Source organism: Coptis chinensis, chromosome 6, assembly GCF_015680905.1.
Source record: "Coptis chinensis isolate HL-2020 chromosome 6, ASM1568090v1, whole genome shotgun sequence".
NCBI lineage: Eukaryota > Viridiplantae > Streptophyta > Magnoliopsida > Ranunculales > Ranunculaceae > Coptis > Coptis chinensis.
Window position 1 is genome coordinate 68,660,936 of NC_141461.1, and position 24,127 is coordinate 68,685,062.

At 37.7% G+C, this 24,127-nt stretch overlaps 1 protein-coding gene across 1 annotated transcript; it reads left to right on the top strand.

The window, feature by feature from the left end:
* Nucleotides 1-9,767: 9,767 nt before the first annotated feature.
* Nucleotides 9,768-21,632, top strand: WNK3 (WNK family serine/threonine-protein kinase 3). Its single transcript, XM_086566433.1, has 8 exons — nucleotides 9,768-10,143; nucleotides 10,232-10,269; nucleotides 10,349-10,576; nucleotides 10,653-10,876; nucleotides 10,971-11,128; nucleotides 19,464-19,647; nucleotides 19,748-19,909; nucleotides 20,016-21,632. Exons 1-8 carry the CDS (start codon nucleotides 10,054-10,056, stop codon nucleotides 21,197-21,199), a joined length of 2,268 nt encoding a protein of 755 aa, XP_086422559.1. The 5' UTR covers nucleotides 9,768-10,053; the 3' UTR covers nucleotides 21,200-21,632.
* Nucleotides 21,633-24,127: the final 2,495 nt, after the last annotated feature.

A 24,127-nucleotide genomic window follows, 5' to 3' on the forward strand; every position in this document is an offset into this window, starting at 1 on the left:
ACTTCAATATAGAGATTGAAGTAGTAGGAATTTCGGCCTAATTCCAAATGACATAGAGATGGAGATTTGGAATTAGTGGATTTAATAAAGGTTTGATTTTTCATGTTAGTTATAAAGTAAAAAAGTGTTTTAAATCAATTTTGCAAATGATTTTTAGTTATTAGTGAAATTTTCTAGAATGGTAAAGTTCTACTCTCTTTTACTCTTATCAATCTTCGTACATTCTAAATTTTCTTGCTTTTGGTAGTAGTATAGATTCAAAATCACATATAAAAATCACATTCTCAATGCTTCTCCCCCATATTCTTTTTTATTTGTGTTAACTTCCACCATTTGAAAGAGAGGTTGATAACCCTTGCTAGCTCCATACTACAATTATGTTTTAGAGAGTGAGGTTCAATCTTTTGATTAGAGGTAGGATAGGTAATTTGTTTGGGTACGTCTTGCATTGCATATCTCAATACTCTATCTACACCAAATATCTTTAACTTCTTCAAAGTCGACCGCCTGAGAGGGGCTGTTGTGACTACCACATTAATATGAACTATTAAGATAGCCGGTAATTGGGATTAGTGGACACCAAGATAGGATGGAACAAAAGCTCAAAAGCCATAGCTAAAAGGAATGAACACGTGTCAAAATAGTGAGCCGTTAGATTAGAATGGTCATCAAGGGCTCAAAAGAGACCAAAGAAAGGTGTATAAAGACAATGAAGAATAGGGTTAAAAGGGAGGATTCTTAGAGAAAAAGAGGCCATGGAAATGGAGAAGAGGAACAAAGATATATATAAGAAGGAGAAAATGGTGCACAACAATAACACGCACCTTGAGTTATATATGAAAAGTATTTAAATGTCTTGAATATATGCTAGATTTGTAAATGTTGCAAAGGGTCTGATGAATGTTGTGTTAAATAAGAGATGCTTAGCACGAGCTGGATCTTTCGTAATTTATGCTTTAAACGATAATCTGAATGTGACTATTGGCTGCGGGTTGATGTGTTTGTATATCCTGTGTGACAATGGGCTGATGCACTAATTAAGCACATTCTTGTGAGCTGACGTCTTGTGATATGAATGAGGTTGTTGATTTTGTACCTGGCTAAATTGTTGTTGAGACTTATCCATGTGTCATTTTATGATTAGTCAATATATTTGAATAAATATATGTACTTACGAAACCCTCTCTAGTTAGGTCATTATTGAAAAGAACATCTGACGAGAGTGTTGTAATTGTTAATGACACATGTTGTAATCTCTGTGGCTGCCGTTCGATTTGATCATTCTCTTAGTAACTGTTTAATTTAATGATGATTAGCAACGTGGTTGATTTGACAATCGAGTGTTGGAATAACTCTTTATCAGACACCCATCATTCATAAATTCATATATTCAACCTTGTTTCTTAAGTCATACCCGTTGATTGAAAATTGGAGATAAATGGTTTCCATCTCTTTTACGGTTACATAAGTTGTTCGTCTTCAGTCCATTGATATGAGTTTGATCTAATGGTGGGTGGCTTCCTTAGATGAAAAGGGTGATTGCTTATAAATAGTAAGTTTCTCTGATGAGAGATCACTACAAGAAAGCTAACTTTTAGCCATGACCAAAAACCGTTGGTAATGGGCTTTAGCCGTGGCTATAAGCTGACGGAAGTCCGTGGGTTTTTGACTTGTCGCAAAAGGGTTATCTACAAACTCTGATCGTGAGTAAATGCGACGGTCCACTCGATAGCTCAGGCTGTAGGATCTTCCCACTACGAATGACTATGGCAAAATCCGTAGCAAGTGTCATTGAGAAGGACTGTGGGAATAGCCGTGGCAACCACCACAGCTCATTGCCATGGCATAAGCCGTAGAAAGTTCCATTGAGAATGATCGTGGCATAAGCAGTAGCAATCATTTCTATATATATATATATATATATATATATATCCTAGGTCCGCTTTTGCCTTTCAATCGAACTAACAATCCATCCATCCTAATAACAATACTACAAAGAACTGAACGAAGGCACATATTCCCAATCAATATTTCTTTGCCGAAAAACGGATAGAAAGATGAATATTCATACAAGTATAAAATAATAATAATCCATAGCATTTATGATCACAAGCTCAATATAATATGAATTTTCAAATATTTTTCAATATATTTCATCATCCCGTAAAAGTAATAATATCTTAGTTCACCTCGCGCATGTTTCTATGTTGCATTTGATCATTCCTTTGCACTTTAATACTTTCGAAAAATGATTTTAAGCCTTAACTTTTTCACGAGCATCCACCTACATCCAAATGAATCATAAGGAAATTATATTAAAGTTAAAATCCCATAAGTATAAAAGTCAAGACCTAGCTGAATGGAAAAAGCCATAACACATAGCAAAAGCATTTCTACATGCTTGTGCAATTAAAACTTAAACTAGTCTGCAATGGGGGGTGTGAGCGTACTCTATTATTTGTTTCCCATACATATGATCCTAATAGTCTTAGAAGTAGAGATGTAACAGTTAAAACTTGTAGATCCTCATCTGTGAGCAATAATTATGATGTCAGGATGCAACTTGAACAAAGGATGTGAAAAAGGAATGATACACTTACAACGGTGCTACAAAAAGAATTATCACAAATAGACTTCTGAAGGGTGCTTCCATAAAACATACACTTCTTATTCTGATCCTCAACTGAAGTAGCATCCAACTGCTTGTCAGAACAAAAAACAGAGAGCCAGGGTCTGACTGATAAACCATTGAACTGGTGAAACCAATATAAATAATCAATTATTAGAAGAGGAAGATTACATATAGCTAAAAACATCATACTCATTACTATATCCTAGTGCAGTATTAGGCCACGCTTCAACATGGGGGTCTACTTGTAAAACAATACTTAAAGAAAAAATCGACACACCGCATAAAAACATTCTTCATCAATACTTGTTTAACCAATATATCATCTAAGAAAACTACATTATACATCACAAAAATTTCAAAGCATTACATGCCTAGAAAGTTGACTGAAAGAACTAAGGTAGACTAATGCATTTTCCCACCAGAAAAAGATAAAAATAGGTAACTCACGCTCATGCTATTTACAAGGTGGTCTTTGATCATAATGTCGACTATTAGTGTATATTCCTTAAAATCAAGACTACTTGTTCATCATATTGATGAGAAAGTCCAATACCATGTTCTTTGACAGTACTAACAACATTGAATTAACAACGCCCATATCAAACCCCAAACATCAAGTACATTTCTTGAAGTCGACTTCCATGAAAAAAATTGAATTTCATTTCCTTTAAGTAAGTTCATACCATCAATCTATTATCTAAAAACAAAACAAATCAAAGCATGAAAAACACATCTGAGCTACAAATCATGAAAACAAAATATACCCATATCATGAAAACGAAAAAAAAAATCAAACTAACAAAAACCCAAGTCAAAAAACAACCAACAAATATTATAACTTTTAGAAAAATATATCATAGAGTATGAAGTTTATTAGTTGAATCTTCTTTATCAAAGTTTACACTCAGCTTCATAGAATTTGGGCTACAATCCTCTATCTCTTCTTGGGCCACATATTTCTCCCATGACTTCGACATTTCGAAACTCGACAGGAACACTCTGTGCTCTGAGTATAGTTGAAGTAGCTGCTTCACATACTTCCCAATTTTTTTACCAATCCTTTGGCCATCACTCTAGCGTTCACTAGTGAGCCACCTCAAAGCTTGCAAGCAACTCCCGCTAGTGAATCATCTTGGTTATATGCGTACACTTTAAACACGACAATTTGTATATACTCATATCTCATATTGAAATTTATGTAGCACCATAGTTAAAGTTCCATGATAAGTATTCAGTTTCAAGGCGAGGACAACGCATAGAGATAAACCATTCATGTAGATTTCACAATTTATTACCAAAGAAATTCCATTTGACTAACAAATTGTTCTTCTTTTTTATGCTACTACTAACAAATTGTTCTTCTTTTTTATGCTACTGCAAATGGCATCTTTCCTACGTTACTAAGATTTTGTAATACAAAGCAAGAAAAGTTACTTAATTTCTTATTACTGCAAATGCCTAACAATCCTAAATTTGAATTGTCGTATACTCTTAATGACTATGAACTTAACATATGTTCTGAAAATGGAGTTCTCAAGTTATTTGATAATGAAACAAAACCTTAGTATTCTAAGATTGCACTATAATTTAAGAAACTCAACTCTATGAATACGAAGTCGAAACTAACCTGAATTAAAGCATCTTTAGGGCCAAAATTGAATCCCCATTTTTGGCTATCTATCTTTACTGCAAACAAGATCTTTATACTATTGGTTGAGAAGTCCCGGGCTTCCCATTTGCAACCTTTCTCCATCAAACAGACCTTAATCCCTGCCATCGAGATTTGACAGGCTGCAACAGAACCATCATATATATTATGACTACTTTCTCACATTTCACACAACTATATCAAAGAAAAAAAAAAGTTATAGTTAAGACCGGTACCTTGGTTCCAAATTGATTGTGCTCTACAATATCAATACCCACTTTCTCAAGTTAACTATTTTTAGAAACAAAACACTTGAGTTCATCTTTAGTGTCCAATGTAGGAGATTCATAAATGTAGCTGGAAAACTAGTCACAGACCTCTCAGGCTACGAACAATTCTCTCCTTCAAGGAACTATCAATAGATTCAATGCTCGTTGGAAGAAAAATATGGATAAGTATCAAAGTAACACAGCTATACACAATAACTTACTAAACACTTGAATTGCAACCACTATCTTATTCAACTCTAGAATTGAATCCACATATTCTTGTGCTTTAAGGGACAGGTGAGGTTGCTCTCACTTCATAACCTACAAAAACCAATCAGTTCCAATATGGCCTTTTCCCTCCTCCTTTATCTGGGCTTGGGACCAACAACACAAATATCTAGTTTGCGTTGACGGAGCTCAAACGGGATTAGATTAGTACAATGAATCCCACCACCTAAAAAAGTAAACATACATCCACACAATTGTGAGTACCACCATAAATGAGAAATTAATAAGAGGGAATAAACAAGTCCATCTAACATATATCACAACCAAAATATCAATAAAACAAAATAACACAACCGAAGTATCCATAACAAAACAACGTATCTAGAAAGCAAAATAATACGTCCAAAATCCTGACTTGACTACAAAATAAAATACTTCCAAGTCCAAGATGAAAATGTCTACTAAAAGAGAAGCAATGGCCTTTAACAACGAGGGTGGAGAAACTGCAAAAACTCCTTATGCCAAATAACATTTTCCTGCCCAACTTCACCAAGGGATGAAAGTGATTATGTGGCTCAGGCAATTCGCAAGAACCTTCAGTAATCGCCTCAATGTAAACCAAGAATTTTCCATCCCCCAAAGTTCTATTTCCAATCCTAAATGTTGGATCAACTTGTTTCACCCTCCCAGATGCAACCTTTCTCAAGGGCCAAAAGGCTCTCACGTACATTGACTTCAACATTCATGTAATCGGGTCCCTTCAAAAATAAATAAAAAATCATTAGTGATCCAAAAAAATTAATAAAAAAACCATTGAATTTTACTGTTACTATGAGATTAAAATAAGCCATACACATTCTTACCTGAGAGAATATATCATGTGATCCAGAAGAAACATGGGATCTAACAAGAGAATTAGATGTGAGTGGCATCCCGCAGAGAAGATTTTGCACCCGCCCGCACCGTTTCATTAATCTGATTTACTCTTCCGTCAAATGAGTCCTTCATCTCATCAATTTTCTTTTCAAACCGATCTTTTAACTCTTTAGTGATCTTAATCTATTTTTGATATCTCTTCCTATAAGGAACCAAATGCTTAAATGAAGACTTAGATACACCAAAACCCATGACCCGCATGCGCCCTCTGGAGTCTTTACCAACAACATGTTTACTTGGAGAAACTTACTTTAGTTTCTATAACGTCAACGATTTTACTTCGAGGAATCAATAAAAAATTGAGCAAAGTATAAATTCACACCCTCTGTGACAACATCATTATCACATGCTTCAAAGTTGGAGTTGGAGGTCGTGTTGGGGTTGGAGTTCAAAGGGAACGTTGAGAAATCGTATCTTATTCAATGAAAAACATATAAGTTTTTAAATAGTATATAGGTGCTGCATTGACTAAGCATCCAAGAAAAAAACTTATAAAATAAATACTTACCGCCAAACTCTGTCATTGGGGTGTACTCGTTTTTTTAATTGTATGCATTTTTACGTACATATCACCTCGATCAACTTCTTCCACCAACACGCTTTGTTCCTTTGCAATTTTATAGCGATAAACTTGTGCTGGTGTCCTCCCCTAGCAATTTGGTTCAGTTTGCTTTGCATAGTTATGAATATTTTTCGCATTTAATGCCTACATAACACACACAAATTAAGTTACAGTATGTTTTGCATCTTATAAGCTAGTAAGGACAGGGCATATCGTATAGTATATCATCAATATATGTCTAAGATAGTACCTTAAATTCATTTGAATGACAATGATTCACAAAAGCTTTCCAATCCTCCAAAGGGATTCCGTATAGTGCATTTATTTTCACAATTTCTGGATCCTTACCAGTAACATATTTCTTTTTTAGTTCACCCTTGTGGCTCCTCCAAGCGACCATGACTTTATCCCGAACATACTTATAGTCCACCCCCTTATCTTCGTCAGTCGTCACCATTAATAAATACAAAAGTGTTGTTCAAGCTTTTAATGATGTTGTTATAGTGAGTTCCCTTACTAATTTTCATCATAGTTACCCAATCCTTATAGAAGCATGGGATCTCACGATCCTCAAGGAGAGCATATTCACTAAATAGTTTACTGACATTTTCTTCAGGAAAATCAGGTTGGTTATAAATATTAAGTCAAAGTTCAATTCTCTGCTCCTCTTCCAAATGATCGGTTATAGGTAGAGTATGACCTCTAGTGTTATTTGAGAGTGGTTGTGAAGTAGCATACCCACATAATAATGCAAAAACTGATGATTTTATACAAGGATGAAGTGGAAATAATTAACTTAATTAGATAATCATGAATTATTAACTAATTACCAGTGTTAGGGGAGTCCTCGAGTTGAGCTGAAGCGTGGGATGTGCTACCAGTCATGGTGCAAAGCAACAACTAAACTCTGCAAATTAAACAAGCACTTGCATATACAGTTAAGTTAATTATCAATACAATGTGGAATGTACAAATAACAAAAAAATGAATTCAGAAATTAATCAAAATGTGAACCAATAATTAAAAAAGCGTAAAAAACATTTAGGCAAAACAGGTTTAAATATGTAATTCTCAGAACAAAGGACTTCATAAAATAAAATAACATGTCATTTCTTTCTAGGTCTTTTTATTTGATTGGTAACATCAATAACAGCAGCCATATTCTCTTCATTAAAAATCAACTCACCCTCCATACGTTATGGATTGATGGGCCTTGCGAACGATTCATCCACTGCACAACCATATTTTCTGACACTACTCTTGTTGAATCCAGATCAAAGTAAACCCTTCTTGGAACCTCAATAACCACATGCCAATCAAGATTCATTGGGTCTTTAGAGTAAAAGATCGACTTGGGATACATGCTCAGTAAGAATGAATGGCTCATCATTCATTTGAGTTGAACGAAGCATATTGGGTAGATTGACCAATAACAATTTTGACTCGTTATCCACCTTCACACCATTTGGGAGTTTAACCCAATCGCACTTGAATAACATTGGTTTCTAATCGGTATTTCGGTACTCTAGTTGAACAATTTTCCTAAGAACACCATAGTATTTAGCAGATGCTTCAATAGGATTTTTATCCTTAGCACTCGAGCGAAAGGTATTTGGGCACTTGAATTGGTACAAACTCCATTGTTTTGGTTTCTTTTAGTCAACTTACAATCTTTGGTGACAAACAAAAACCCATTGACTGCATTCTTCTCATATGTTGTGGCTTGGTGTGCTGGTCCCTTTGCTATTTCTATAAGCTCGTCATCTTTCGGGTTTTGAACATCAAGTTCTCTCCTCAACCATGGCATGAACTCGTCTTTTTCAGGTACTTTGAACTAGCCAGACCTTCTTCTTTGTCTTCTCCTGCAGACTTCAAGGAAGTTATTGTACTCTCTGTTCAACATCATCAATAAAAGCACAATAAATAACATAAAAATATCTGTTTGGTAATTGAAAAATACATACATGTAAACTACGTACAATAGACTTACTTCTCCAACATTTCATACTTTGGATAACTTTTCAATATCCACTTACGTGTTTGCTCCCACTCAACACCCTCCAAAAGGTAACGTTTACTTCGTCAACTTCATCAAGCAAACTAGGAGGCATTACTACTTCAGAACCCTCGGTGCACTCTTCTAGCTTCTGGAGGAGGCCACCCCCTCTTTGGTATCCTCCACAGTATATCATTGTCTCCTCCTTCAAGTACCGCTCAGCAATGCAACCTTCAGGACGTGCTTTATTCGTAACATAGTCCTTGTACTATTTCATTAACCTTAAAATAACAAAACTTGAATAGAAAGTACAAGAAATAAAACCAAATAATCATATGAAAAGTTTGTGATTTAAGTATACCTTTCAAATACATACATCCACCGATAGAACACTGGTCCTAACACACGGGCATCATAGGCTAAATGAATAGGAAGATGCATCATTATGACAAAAAGCGACAGAGGACACATCCTTTCAAGCTCACACAAGGTTCTGGCCATATCCATCTCAAGTATAATCAAAGCATCAACATCAATTCTCCTCAAGCACAGAGCACAAAAAAAAAGTACAAAAACTCAATATAACAGCCCAAGCCTCCTTTCGATCTTTATATGCATATTATTGGATCAATATAGGAAGCAAATGTTGCATTAGAATGTGATAATCATGAGACTTCATCCCTTTGAGCTCCATGGACCCCTCCTTGACAATAATCCTCCATTTGCTACTAAAGCCAATAGGTACGCGCATGTTTCTTAAGGTGGTAAAAAACAAAGACTTCTCGGCAGGTGGAAGACAGAACACTCCACGCTTTTTACGTATTGTCTGTCACCTAATACTTTTTATTTATCCCCAAAAGTTTCAAGTCATTGCGTGCATTGAGATCATCTTTGGTTTTTTTTTCGTGTCCAACATCAAAGCAATAAGAATTTCACATACGTTCTTCTCAGTGTGTATCATAGCAATGTTATGAGGAATGGGGAATTCTTCCCAATATAGAAATATGGAAGAAGTTTAGAAAATATTGACTGCTTCAGAAAACTAGAATCATTGTCCACAACTTCCTCATTTTCGAGTCACCATCATTCCGTTTTCTTTTCTTGTACTTTCCCCATTTCACTTTGAGATTCTGAGTTAACTCTTTAACCTTCTCTCTAGACAAACGCAGAGGTTGTGACATGAGCTCTTCTTCCTTGTTGAAAATAGATTCTCACACATCAAGTCTATTTGGATATGAAGATGATGAATTTTAGATAGGGTTAATTTAATTATAAGGGAAAAATGAATAGAGATTTTTATGCATGTCCAAATCTGCCCATTGTGACATTAAACTTATGTCTGATTTTGTCAAACAATGACTAGTTCTTTTTGTAATTTATGGCACGTTAAAAACTTTTAATCCGACGATTACACATTTTCAAGTAGGTTTACCGAAAAAATAGGTGTATCTGCGAAATAAACATGTTTATATAAAAAAAAAAAAAAATTTACATCAATCCTACACCTGCACTTAATACGATCCATTTTTTAATACAGCAGTGTATCACGAATCACGAATCACGATTCCAGAAAAGGTGAGTTTGTCTAATAATAATAAATTTATTATTTAAGTATTTTAAAATTTAAACCATAATAATAAGAAACAGCTTCTGCTCTGGTTTTGTCATTCATTCCCCATCTCTAATATTTTATATCCTTTTACACAAACTTCCGTGTACTCAATCTTAAATTATAAAATATCAACTCCTTCATTCCAATTTCGAAAATCATAAAAAATAAAAATGGTTGGAGAATCTTCATCAGCTGAACATGATCCAGATGATTCCGATTCGGAGTTCGTTGAAAGTGATCCCGCTCATCGTTACGGTCGGGTCAGTCATTTCATTTTTGTACCCGCCCATCCTTCTTTTACCATTTATGTAGAATAATATTATAATGTTTTTGTTTTTGTTTTTGCAGTATAATGAGGTGTTGGGCAAAGGGGCATTCAAAACAGTGTATCCTATTTTTATTTTTATTTATATGTTTTATTTAGTATTAGTTTGGATGTGCTGGACTTAATGATGTATGCTTTAGATATAGAGCATTTGATGAACTGGAAGGAATAGAAGTAGCATGGAATCAAGTGAAGTTAGCTGATGTGTTACGTAATGCAGAAGATTTGGAACGTCTTTATTCCGAAGTTCATTTACTTAAGACATTGAAACATAAGAATATTATCAAGTTTTATAACTCTTGGGTTGATACTAAACACGATAATATTAACTTCATTACCGAGATCTTCACGTCTGGGAATTTACGCCAGTGGGTCTTCTTTACTTTTTCTACTTTTCGTTTTGGTTAAGGTGGCGATGTGTTTGAGTTTGTGTTGTGGTTTTAGGTATCGTAAGAAACATAAGCATGTGGATTTGAGAGCTTTGAAGAATTGGTCGAAGCAGATTTTACAAGGTCTTTTGTATTTGCATAGCCATGATCCTCCTGTTATTCACCGTGACTTGAAGTGCGATAATATTTTTGTTAATGGGAATCAAGGTGAGGTGAAAATTGGTGATCTTGGACTTGCTGCCATTCTTCAGAAGGCTAATTCAGCTCATAGTGTTATTGGTGAGTTGGGCATGTTTCTTCTTGAGCTTGATTTGACGTTGTTGCTTAACACGGCTTAATTTGATAAGTTTTGCACAACTTGTGTTGTTTGCAGGAACTCCAGAGTTCATGGCACCAGAGCTTTATGAGGAGGAATACAATGAACTTGTAGATATATATGCGTTTGGTATGTGCTTGTTGGAATTGGTGACCTTTGAGTATCCCTATGTTGAATGCACCAATGCAGCGCAAATTTACAAGAAAGTTACTTCGGTAAGGCCGCCTGGATTTTAGCTTAGTTTACATTCTTTCTTCTTGCAGTTCCTTGATCACTATTACATAAAGAAAGGCAATTCGTGGTTTTCCAGATTACTTTACTCGTGTTGCATGCTATTGCTGTTCTTTCAAGTTTCGAGCCAGATTGTATGTTCTATCCTGTGTTAAATGAATGCATTGACACTATAGGATGATTTTTGAGTGCTTTAAAATACCTTAAAGACAGTTGTGTCTCTGAATTTGAACAGTTCTGATTTTCTGTTGCATATAGTGGGAATTCGATCTGAAATTTTATATTTTACATAGGAGAAGATCCCATTTTGTGACACAAACTTTACTAACATAAAAGAGAAAGCAATACAGTCAAGGGAAACATCTATGACAACTTCCTATCACAAGAGCAGCACATTCTGATCAGGCCTCACTAGAAGTATAAAATGTTGTGCAGATTTGAGATGACCCCATAAGCTACACAGTATGTAGAATCTGTAGATCATGTCCTTAAAGAATGTACTCGTCTAACGTCTCACTTGTTTGTAGAAGAAACAATGTTTTAATCTCTAGTATTTTCTTATTACAAACTCTTCAAATCATCTAAAGGGCTGAATAGGGAAAAAAGAGTCTAAATCCCCTTAACAAGGTCAATGATTAGGCTCAGGAAACCTTTTCCTCCAGTGGTTAAAAGAGGAACAAATAGAGAGGTCAGTACTAGTGACACTGGCTCAGGCCAATTACACGACTTTACCTTGGTCATGTACACTACAAGATCTAGAATATGTACTTTAGATCTGTTGGGAAATCATCTTGATTTGAGGTGGTCTTGGGGTGAACTCGACTTAAGTTTGAAAAGAGATTTGTTTTCTGAAGGTTTATCTGTAGAGGCAGTCGGCGAAGATGGGGTGAACTCAACTGAAGCTTTGAGAAGGTTTATGTTGTGGAGACATGGGCGAGAGAGAGAGTCAGTATCGTGGACAGTATAACTGTATAAGCAAGGCTGGAGATATTCTTTTTGCTAAGTCAACAAGGCAAGGCTTGAGACATGGTTTCAGGGTATACAGATTTTACAAAGTGGATGTGTATGCTGGTTTGTGGTCAAATGGCCAGACCCTTGAATGTGGAGTTCATACCTGCAAAGATGGGGACCGGTATGCAGAGGACTCCAACATGGCCTTGGACACTACCATTTCAACTATAGTTGGACGAGTTGATTTATTTATTTTATTTTTGTTGGGTGGGTGGGGGGGAGAGGTAGTAGAGTTCTGCTTTGTGGAAATCAGTACACCAGCCACCAATTGTCTGTGAAATATGGTAGGATGTAAGGGCCTAGAACTGGGTGCTGGAATGCCTGGACACCACACATCTGTTAATGGCAAAGCCAAGCGACAAAGGCGATTATTTTTGTAGAAATTGATCCTAAAACCCAGACAGGAATATATGAGGGTTGGTGTCGCCAGAAAATGATTTGGAGTTTGGACCTGTTGATGGGCCGAGGGACGAAGACCCTGAGCTAGAAATGCATGGCACAAGTGGCAGTAGGGTTTGAAGGAAGAGGGAAAAGCACATGGGATGGGTCAGGTGGCAAAATTAGGGAAGAGACCGGTTTTAAAAGAGGTTCTGTTGGCTCTGGGGGAAGTGTGTGCTGGTTGGTTTATACTTAGGTGGGTGTGTGGGGGTGCACGTGGTCTTCAAAATGAGCCTCACGCTAATGATTTAAGAGTTGATGTGATATTTTTGGTTATATTATGTAAATGGTATGTGCATGCTCACTGGTCAGACTTGTAAACAGTGCACACTTGGTAAAATGGCTTTTATAACAGCTTTGGAGCGTAGCTATGGAGGGAAGTATTGTTCCCTTAATGAGAGATAGGCTTCTAAAGTCCTCGTTGTATGGAAAGGTATTTGCATGTGCTGCAAGCACATAAAACTTGTAAACCACACGCTCTTCATAAAAGGACTTCAAAGGTATGGTTGAAAAAATAACAGCTTTGGAGGCTAGCTATGATGTCGAAATATGGTTCTCGTGAGGAGAGGTGGACTTCTAAAGTTCTTGTAGTCCTATAAGATTGGGGAAGTGCAGCTTATTAATTTATTATGTTTTCCATTTGGGGATGATATTAGTGTGGGATCGACGTACTCGCTAACATACATGAAATCGCTACTAGCAATGGAATCCACTTTCTGAACATGCTAGACAAAATGGGAAAACTCTCTTTCAGGAGCATCCTTCATGTGTCTGCATTGTGTTTGAACTTATTCAACATGCTGGCAGCAAATTATGTGAGACGAATAAAATGATTTTGGATTCATGCAAAAAATATCTGGTAGTTGCACTATTCCCAGCTGGCCATGAACTAGGCAAATCCTTGTACTTTGTGTAGAAGAGAAGAGGACATAAGCAAAATTTTGTTTGATGCTGATTATTAAAGTTATGAAGCTGATTATTTTTCGGTTCTTTTTCTCAATGGTTGGACATGCCTAGTTCGCTACAGCATTGCTTCTCTCCGAGACATCTAAATTGAGCCTCTTCAGCAAGAAGGCAAGAACACAATGATTATTTGCGCATGTTTTTTGTTGCTATCCTCTTTGTGATATTGAAGCAGAGGAATGGCAATCTCTTACTAAAGGGAAAAACTTCAACTACGGACTATAGCTATGGGGACTTTGTTATTTGTTGGAACACCTTGATCGTGGACCTTCCAACTTATTTTTACTTCTTGCAAGTCCTGGTATAGCATCTTAGAGCCAGCGTGATACCTGCTGTCTTATTCTTGAAAGGCATTAAAAGTTTTACGGATCCAAAAGAGAGAAAAAGTACAAAGAAGGCTCAAATAATTAGGTGGGAACGATCTTGCAGAGCCCCATTTAGGTTTTCGAGTTCCCCAAAATGTTCAACATCTACAGTACAACCTTTTCTTCGAGAGTTCTAATATTGAGACTGGATTGTCTCAAATCAAAACAGGGACCTCTTAAAAAATTGGTTGCCTGAAAATCGTATATTTCCCTGCAATACTGATCTAGGCTTGATATATCATATATGTGATGAAGTATACGTGCTTATCAGGAACAAAATAAAAATTGAGGATATGGTCAATTGGTAATATTTCTCTTTGCCAAGGAGAAGCCACAGGTTGACGGGTTTGATTTACAAGCTACATATTGGACACTTTCAGGGTACATCCGTTGCAGAACTTGGTGCCGTCATTGTCATAAGAAATCGGGATTTTCCTATCAGTCACTTTAACAACTAAGAAGGAATGAATTAGACAAAAAACAATGTATGTAACACAGTAATGTGCATATGTGCGTATGTTTTGCTTGTATTCATACCAGTGGTTTCACATGCCTTCAACACTCCCCTTCCAGTCCACCTATCTATTGTTCCTCTAGCACGCAACAAGTCAATCCCCATGGCATGGACAATGGTTTAAGCCCGACTTATGGGATATGCTTTTGCTACAAAGTATGGGTACTCATATAATCATATAGCCATTGGCCATATTTTTAAATCCTAGGCTAATCCAGAATTCGAACTCTCTCCAACTGAGGGAGAATGAGGCAGAGCATGATTTGTAAGGTAAGTATAAGGGCCTATATAATTGCTTGTTTATTATATTTGTTTTGTTTTTTCAAGTTTGTTTTTTACCCTTATAAAACATCTCGATTGTATATATTTCCTATATTCTTTTTGCCATAGTGTCTTCAAGCATAATCTTTTGCATCTTCAAAGATTTTGAATATATTTTTTTCTTCCCTTTGCTTGTTTCGTTTGTAATATTTTCTTCATATGGTGAAACAGTCGGTGCTTTTTGGTTTTTATTCCTACAAGTGGTATGATCTGTCCTGATAGGACTAGTATAAAACTCAATAGTGATATGTTTTGGATGAGTGTATATATATGGGGAGGGATAGAGCCACTTTGCGGCCACATTTTCGATGTACAAAATGAATTAAGACTTGATTTTTTGTGGATATGATCTGCTCACAATGTAGATCATCCTCACAAAAAATCATTCTATTTAGATATGTCTAACCTTGCGAAAACTAGTGCTCAATTTTGAACTTTTATCTAACGGTCCAGAATTTTCTTATTTCATAACAACATTTGATAAAGTTAGACATATTTGAATGAGCCGAAATTTTGTGAGCATGTTATCCATGGTGGGGAGATCATATCTACAAAATATTAGCCCTTAATTCAACTTTTAAGTCCACATTTTTCTTGGAAGTGTGCGTAATGTGGCTCTATCCCTGGCCTATGAGGATCACTGCTTTTCATTAATCTTAATATTCACCTGTGAAGTGAGAAATATAATATTGTGATGTAGAACATGAGTTCATTTCTTTCAAGGTTCGGTGGACAAACTTTTTCAACATGGGGAGAGTGATGTAGAACATTAGTTTGATGTTGTCAATGTCATGGGCATGCGCCCTTAGTCGAGTGCAAGCCCATGGTTGTGTTTGTGTGTGTGCAAGCCCATGGTTGTGTTTGTGTGTGCAAGCCTATAGTTGTGTTTTGTGTGTGCAAGCCCATAGTCGAGTCCATGCCCATGGTTGTGTTTTGTGTGTGCAATTAGGAGTCCATTAGTTATTATTCGCCACACGTGTTTGTTTTCTATTGGTTTGTTTTGTTGTGAGGGTTAGTATAAATAAGGGCTTATGGTTAGGGTTTCAGGGAGTTGTTTTAGTTGTGTTTATGTATGTTATGAATTATTGTGTGATTATCAATAAAGGTGGGACTTTTAGGGTTATATAAAGTGTAGATTTTGATTAAGGGTTACTTTTGCCATTTCAATCTACATCATTTGGTATCGGAGCAGATTGTTTTTTGGCAGATTTGTGCAGAAACACTGTTCACAACATTGTTCATCGAACACTGTTCACCCCGGTTACTGTTCACCATGAATCTAATTTTATTCTTGTAGATCAAGATATATCTACAACGTTAAAGATGAAGAATTCATGGAGAACTCTTGGATTTATATTAACTCCTAGAGTACGGGTTGCTCGATTAGAAGAGTGGAGAGAAGCTTTGATACAAAACAGGTTTGATCGATTAGAAGAAACGACTAGTCGACTTAAGGAGGCTATGGTGGAACTTTTGCAATCCAAACCCCCTATCGTTGGTGGAGCTTCTATAGTCCAACGTAAAACACCGGTTGTTGTCGATGTCAACAAAGAGAAGGAAGGAATTTATGAAGCTGTTGTGTCATGTCTTAAGCGTGATAACAAACGAAATCAACAAGTTCATCACCTTCCTTGCAACAAAGACGTCCTACTGACCAGATCTATGAAGGTTATGTTCTTCCAATTCAACAAGCACAAAGTGGTGGTTATATTGATCATTTTCTAACCAATTTTGAGAAGGTTTTTGCTCACAACCACAAAGCACTTCATCGCATACTTCGTGACTTCCAGTATCCATTGTGTTTCAAGAAAGGAGTACTAGCAGCATTGTGGTGCCATGTTATTCGTTTGAGCCGGGGCAATATTCAAGGTCGAATTCCTTAGAACCGCGGAAGAGTGATGGGCAACATCAGCTACAGTAAATTTCATCAGTCAATTGTGTATACAAACTCGAGACGAGTTCTTTTCAATCTGAGAAGAATGATGTAGAACATGAGTTTGTTTCTTTCAAGGTTCGGTGGACAAGTTTCTTCAACATGGGGAGAGTGATGTAGAACATTAGTTTGATGTTGTCAGTGTCATGGGTATGCTCCCTTAATCGAGTCCAAGCCCATGGTTGTGTTTTGTGTGTGCAATTAGGAGTCCATTAGTTATTATTTGCCACGTGTTTGTTTTCTATTGGTTTGTTTTGTTGTGAGGGTTAGTATAAATAAGGGCTTATGGTTAGGGTTTCAGGGAGTTGTTTTAGTTGTGTTTATGTGTGTTATGAATTATTGAGTGATTATCAATAAAAGTGGGACTTTTAGGGTTTTTATAAAGTGTAGATTTTGATTAAGTATTGCTTCCGCCACTTCAATCTACATCATATTGTATATTGGAAACTATATTCATACTAGCAAATCTGCCCGCCGATGGCTGGGCTTGGTACATGTTTCTCGTTTACAAACTGCAAACTACTTAAGGAATTCCAAGGCTTTTATTTATTAGTGCACATACACCTCTTTTTGGATATGTGCAATATTGAGCACAGACTTGAGATAGGAGAAAATCAACTCTACGTTTAACCTGAACCTAAATTTGACAATAAAAATAGATTCTCAATAACACAACCATAGGAACTGATAACTTAGATTATCTGAAGTAAATGGATAAGAAAGTATGTAACCTGTATGACAAATTGTTGGCCAGGGATGCCCATTCCATACTTTTGAAGAAGTGCCACTGTTGCAAAGAGTACCCCTTTTCCAGTAGCTGCATCTCTTCCCTGGGATCCACCAAGGTCACTGAAAACTGAGTTACTGAAATCAACTGTGCGACCTTGGCCATCTGTATGCCTTCCATCATCCAATACTTGCAGGAGGGTATTGAAAACCAAAATATGCGCCTTCTCAACTTCATCAACTTCATCGAATATAAGGCACCACTATAAGGCCTTCTCCTCACAGCCTCAGTAAGCTATCCACCTTCTTCATGACCAACATATCCAGGGGGCGCACCAATTAGCCGCTATACAAAATGTTGCTCCATATATTCCGATATATCAATTCTCACAATCAAGTTTTCATCATCAAACAGTTGCTCAGGAAGTGCTTTTGCAAGCTTGATCTTACCAACACTAGTAGGTCCTAGGAAGAGGATGACCATGTAGGTGGCCTTCAAGCCTTGCAATAGCAGCTTCAACTTCCTGAATAGCCCCCATACTTCAAATCAGCTGCTCTAGCCAGATCAAATCTTCTTTCTGCTTCTTGCACACTAATGAGCAACTCTTCTCACTTTTGCTTCAACCTTCGGATTTCATCAATTCTTTCCTTCTCCTTAAAATACTTCATCTTCAAAGGCTGCAACTCATCCAAAATGTCATTCGACTCTTTCTGAACTTCTAGTAATCGATTTGAGAGAGTGATTCACAGAGGAAAAGAAGATACCTTACTGAACATCTCGTTCTTCAATTGAGGATGATGAAGGTGACCATGGTGTCAATAGAAAATTAGATTGGTGATGCAAAGATGGTTTCCCCAGCCCCCCACGCAAAAACCCATCTTTTCTCTTGCTTCACTCACAAAGGGTTTCTTTTTTTTTAGGGTGGTGTACAATTTGAAAAAGGGCGTGTATTAGGTTTTTTTTCCCATAACACTTGAAAAGACCAAATAGACTTGTATAAAATTACAAAATAGACTAATTTCAGGGGTATTTTGGTAATAAGGAAAGTAAATATTCTCAAAACATGGGCTTTTTGAATTTTTTTGCTGACATGGCTTCCTGTGAGCATCCTGCACTATCGCATATCAATATAGATAGGATATCTTCTTTTGTGTATAAATGCGAAAAGTAGAAAAGAAAAAGGATAAATGGAAGAATGTTTACAGAACAGACTAATTGATTCAGCCTAAAGGCCCGTTTACTCCACACTCCACATCACCCAAGTATTGTCATCCATGTGTTAGGCTCAAGTAACGCCACACGAGGGGGTTTGTTGAGATGTTGATTGTAGTCCCACATGGGACATTGAAACTTGAAAGCCTTGCATAACAATTGGTTTTGAGTTGGGTGCTCCACAGTTGAAGAAAGAACAAATACATCTCAAACCCTTACCAGAAAATTATATAATACTTCGGACAGTATCTCACGAGTTTCATGTATGGTGTTACAAACGTTCTCAGTGTTGTATTTTGCTATTAAGACTCAACTCCGCCCCTACATGGAGGGGCTCATTGAGATGTTTATTGTAGTCCTACATGGGACATTGAAAGCCTTGCATAACTGTATATGGCTTCCTGGGCTTGTCCACTCCACTCGTTGCCAATTGGCTTTGAGATTGGATGCTCCATAGTTCAAGAAAGAAAAAGTACCTTGCAATTCTTTTCCTGATAAATTTGTAAACTTTGGACAGTTATTTCGTGAGTTTCATTTATAGGGTTACAGATATTCTCAGATGTATTTTGCTATGAAGGCTTCACTAACCACCCCCCCCCCAACCAAAAAGGTAAAAGTGGATAAAAAAAAATTCTTCAACCTCAAGTTTGCTACGTGTTTCATTTTCTATTTTCTATATTTTGCAAAAAATCATGAGCTGGAGAAAGAAATGCTATAATCATTTTGCTTACCACGAAAACTTTTAATAACGTTGATTTGAAGGTTTGTTTTTTTTTAACAGAACTTATTCTTTTGAGGAACTTATTGATTCAGTTTCAATTCTGCTTTTTGACAGGGAATTAAGCCTGCGTCATTGGAGAAGGTGCATGATCCTGAAGTGAGAGAATTTATTGAAAAGTGTATTGCAAAGGCCTCTGTGAGATTACCTGCCAAAGAATTGTTAGAGGATCCTTTTCTTCAGAAAGAAGGGGACAATGAAAGTGTCAGTCGTGCTTTACGACCAAATTCTGATTATTTAGGTAATCACTTGGAAAAAGTTATCTTCAATATCAATGTGCCTTGCTCCTTCAAACTTTTCTTATAGGAACTCAGTGCCTTCGTTTATTACATCACATGCAGAAGTTGTACATTCAGATGATAGCTTGCAGTTTGGCGGTGCTGGCAGCAATTCTTCCAGTCCTAAGGATGAGCTGCCTGAGTCAGGTCATGACTTCATGGTCGAAGGTCAAAGAAAAGATGTCAACACGATATTTTTAAAATTGCGTATTGCAGATTCCTCAGGTTGTGCACCTTTCTTTTTAATTGTTCCGGTCTATACTAATCTCATCCCACAGCGCATTAGCAACCAAGATATATCTGATGGTAGTTTGCAATTTGGTATCCACAGGTCATGTTCGCAACATCCACTTTCCATTTGATATTGAAGTGGATACAGCACTCAGTGTGGCCAGTGAAATGGTAGCTGAACTGGACCTGACAGATCAAGATGTTACAACCATTGCTGAGATGATTGACTCGGAAATACAGACACATATACCAGAATGGGTATCTGGAAATGCTTTAGAAGACAATCTTGGTAGCACTGTTGCAGGCTCAGATAATTATGAATCCGAGACTAAGGATGAGCTCTCTCCATTGGCAAATGACTCTGATCCACCCTCAGGCAGTCTAGTTCTGGAACGACTCCCTTCGGGCCGGAAGTACTGGTCCGACTCCCCCAAGGCTCTAAGCAGAGGGTCCCCAGCGAGACCTAGTCAATCAGACTTTTCTTCCCAGAGAGATGAGTCTTCTTCCTCTTCGTCTGTGTCTTCTTACCAGCATTCTGAATCTCCTGACAATGATGTCAATGAAGAAAGTAATGAAGTTTGTGTGCTTCTGGATTCACAATTAGGTGAGGATCAAAATGGATGTGAAGAGCAGACTATGACTAGGGTTTCACAGTTGTCTGAGAATCAAATTGAGCTTGGAGAGCAGCATCCAGGTGAGGGTTCACCACCATTGGGGGAGAATAGAGTACTGATTAACAATAATCAAGTAGATTTAAGAATCATTTCCAAGAAATTGGAGCATCTGCTGGTGGAGCAGCAAAAGGAGCTTGATGAATTAAGGAGGCGGCATGAGAAAGCGACAACAGATCTCCTGAAGGAACTGTCTCCAGAAACTCGTCAAAGATTATACACTAAGTGTCACTTGAAGGTTCCTAATTATAAAATGCACGGTCAGGCACATTGGTACTCTAGCCATTTTACAAATTCAGAAACCTCTTTATTGCAACTTGAAGCATTGCCAACACACGTCTCCAAAGATGATAATTTGGATATTTCTAGAAGGCTGCCTATTGAAAATAATCTTACTCAGCCGAAGGGAATTACGTACACGCCTGGAAGCTCTAGAGTAGCAAACATTATTAAGAAAATCAGGAGACAAGACTCTATATCTGAAAATGGGGTTTTTACACCTATGTTTAGAGATGGATCAAAATCCAAGTTATTGAAGGGGGATCCGAAATCAGCACCGAGTTTGGGCATTGCTGTAATTCTAGCAGACGACGTAGAGAAATTACAGCTTTGAGGGAAACAGTGGTGCTGTACAAGAGAAACAGAATATGCCTTTTTCCTTTTGCACTATATGTGGCAGAAGTGGAAGGAAACTTCCAATTCTTGTAGCACCTTGAACTACCAAAGTCTGCAAGGCGGTGCAGCGGAATACTTTGGCCCCTGGAAGACATGTCAAATATACTCGAGTTTGGTTACCCTGTATCTGTAGTTTGATATTGGCCCATAAACGTGTGGATAGTGTATATAGTACATATGGCCAATTTTTGTTTGAAACTCATGCTCGGAAGTTGTGCTCTTGAGGTAAATTCATAAATTCTTTGGTGTAAGTAAGGGTAGGTTTTTTGCTGTAAGTGTCATCTGTTCGTTGATGAATGTGTATTCAATGTTTACATTTGGTAATTTATTTGTTTTTTTTACCTGTAAATGAAAGTGGAACAGATTTTTCAGGCGCTGTAGTTTTAACTGACTTGACTAGATATAACCATTTAAGTAGTGGCCTGAAGTCTGGACCTGTTGCATTCAATTCTAGACGTTCTGCGTTGGTGCAAACTTACTGACAATGGGATTCTACGAAGCCCAGAACACCAAGAAACCGGCAGTAGGTCGAGCGTGTTTTGTTGCTGCAATGGAGCTAATGACTGCCATATTATACTTGTTGGGCAGCAAAAGTTGTGTTGAATTTTATTGTTGGCCATTTTTGGTTTTGTTATGGTTTTGTTTATTCTCTATCGAGGGAAAGCACTACTACTGATGGTTTGTAGTCTGCACTTTTTCTTTGTTATGGATTTAAAATCAGAAAAAGCAGGTTCCAGGTTCTAATTTCTAAGATTTGATTTAGTTTTTTCTTTTGGTTATCTGCGAAAATATCCTTAAAGAGAAGAGAATGGTTTGTCGTTCTTCCTTTATCGTCTTTGTTATTCACTCTTCTCGCTCGATCTCACCATCTGTCCCACGACCCACAAACCAGTTCAAAAGAAGCAGCACGATAAAGTTATAGTGTGGAGTTTGAAGATTGCCTCTAATTTGCATCAGTAGGTTGTTGAAGTTTATTCATAGAAGCTGTTTTGCTTTTTGATTGATTGTGTGTTTTGAAGCAGCTCTCTTGAGTTCAATGACAGCACTTAATGTTCCCGGTCAGTGATATACGAAGTACAGTTCGACAGTATGCTGTTACTTAACTTTGGGGTTCACGCTCAACTTCAATGCAAAATCCGAACCTAATCTGCTAATCAACCATCATGGCTTGCTTTTACCTTATCAATATAAATATCCAGCATTCCTGTTTGAAAGTGGACAATCCAAAACTGGACTTGAAAGATTTGTAAAACTTTTTTCTTTGAATCCGGTAAAAGGTTTGTGACGATGAAGTATCAACACAAAAAAAATTATATTTTACCGAAGCACTTATTCCTACCTGCTTAGCAACCTTTTCGACCTTCAGTGATGACCTTTCATTCTTTAGGTACCTAATATTTATGTCCAATGAATATCATACACGTGTCCATCACCAAAGACAATTAGTTCGTACTGTATGAACCTGATCTCGCTCACTTTCTCTCTAGCTTTCTCTCTCTCTTTTTACTTTCTCTGCTAGACCTCTCACTCTCGCCTCCTTTCTCTCACAATGCGGCCTCCCCTCCTTTTTTCCTCTCTTCTTCTTCTTATATCTCTTTCCTCCCCATCTGGGTCGTCCACCTGTCTCTTCATCTCGTGGTCACCCATCCCGCCGTACATATATCACGTCGCGGTCTAGGGTTCCGCGGTCAGAATCCCATGCGCCCTAAATTCTTTGGATATGTTGCTACCCCTTCTGAGTCCAACTGTCTTAACCCATTTCTCTTTACCCAGTCACTACAAATGCCCCTTCTCGACTCCGCGGTCTTGTTAATGGGCCCGGGGTCGAGAACCTCTACCGCTTCGTTTTCTGTGCAGCCACCTTTTCCTTCATCGATGCATATGCATCATTAATAGCAATCATCACCCGCGTTTTCAGCCGCCCCTTGTATTTCGAGCCCCCACGTGTCGCATTTTGGTTGGACCACCGTCCCGTCTCTTCGGTTTCCCCACCTCTGTAATTACTTTCCTGCCCCTCTCCTATTTAAATTCTTCCCCCTCTCCTTCCTCCTTCATTTTCTCATTTTCTCTTGCTCTCTCATTGCTCTGTTCTCCTCTCCCTTTTCTGTCCAACCTCCGGCTTGCGTGCGTTTGCTCCTTTCTTTGGTGAAGCTTCTACTTCTCGAGCATCTCCTTCAGACTCGCCACTCCTCTCTCTTTTCACCTGGTACGTCTATGGTCTTTCACCTTCTTTAGTTTAGCTGTTTTTGCTTTGTTTCCCCATTTTCGCTTCTGTTTATCTTATTTTCTGATGTCGGATTCGGAAACCTGTGACTCCTCTTCTTCCCCGTCCGATAGTATAGGTTCCCCTCCATCTCTCTCCCCCACTGTGGTCCCCTCTACCTCCGGGCGCCAGCCTTCCTTGTTGTCGCTGCCTTCTCACTGCCGTAGACCTAATTTGGACGCAATTAGGGCAACTTATGGCATTCCGGACCACATAACCCTAGAACACGTGTCATCCATCACTCACTATCCCACTTGGTACCCCGACGTCCAGGGTCCCTCGTGGTCACTGTAGGTCAAATAGTAGCCGGTCTACGGCTACCCCTCACTCTCCTGGACGTCGAGGTGTGCAATCATTTCAACATTCCACCCTGTCAAGGCATAGGGAATTTCAGGCGACACATGTATGCCGCGAACTCCTATAACAAAACCGGTGACCCCAAGATCATGAGCCGTGATATCTTCTCTCACATTTTCATTAAGAAAAGTACTAAGGATGTAGGTGTGGGATACCCGTCCTTTTGTGTACGTCCTCAGAAGTCATCCTTCTTACTCTGTGTCACCACCTCGGATAAAGTGTGGCATCATTACCATCTATACATTT

Bases quoted from the DNA above. Each gene is read 5' to 3' on its own strand.
- WNK3 (XM_086566433.1), top strand. From the start codon at position 10,054: ATGGTTGGAGAATCTTCATCAGCTGAACATGATCCAGATGATTCCGAT. The intron at 10,270-10,348 runs GTATCCTATTTT...TGTATGCTTTAG, and splicing joins AAAGGGGCATTCAAAACAGT to ATATAGAGCATTTGATGAAC. The intron at 19,648-19,747 runs GTAATCACTTGG...CATCACATGCAG, and splicing joins ACCAAATTCTGATTATTTAG to AAGTTGTACATTCAGATGAT.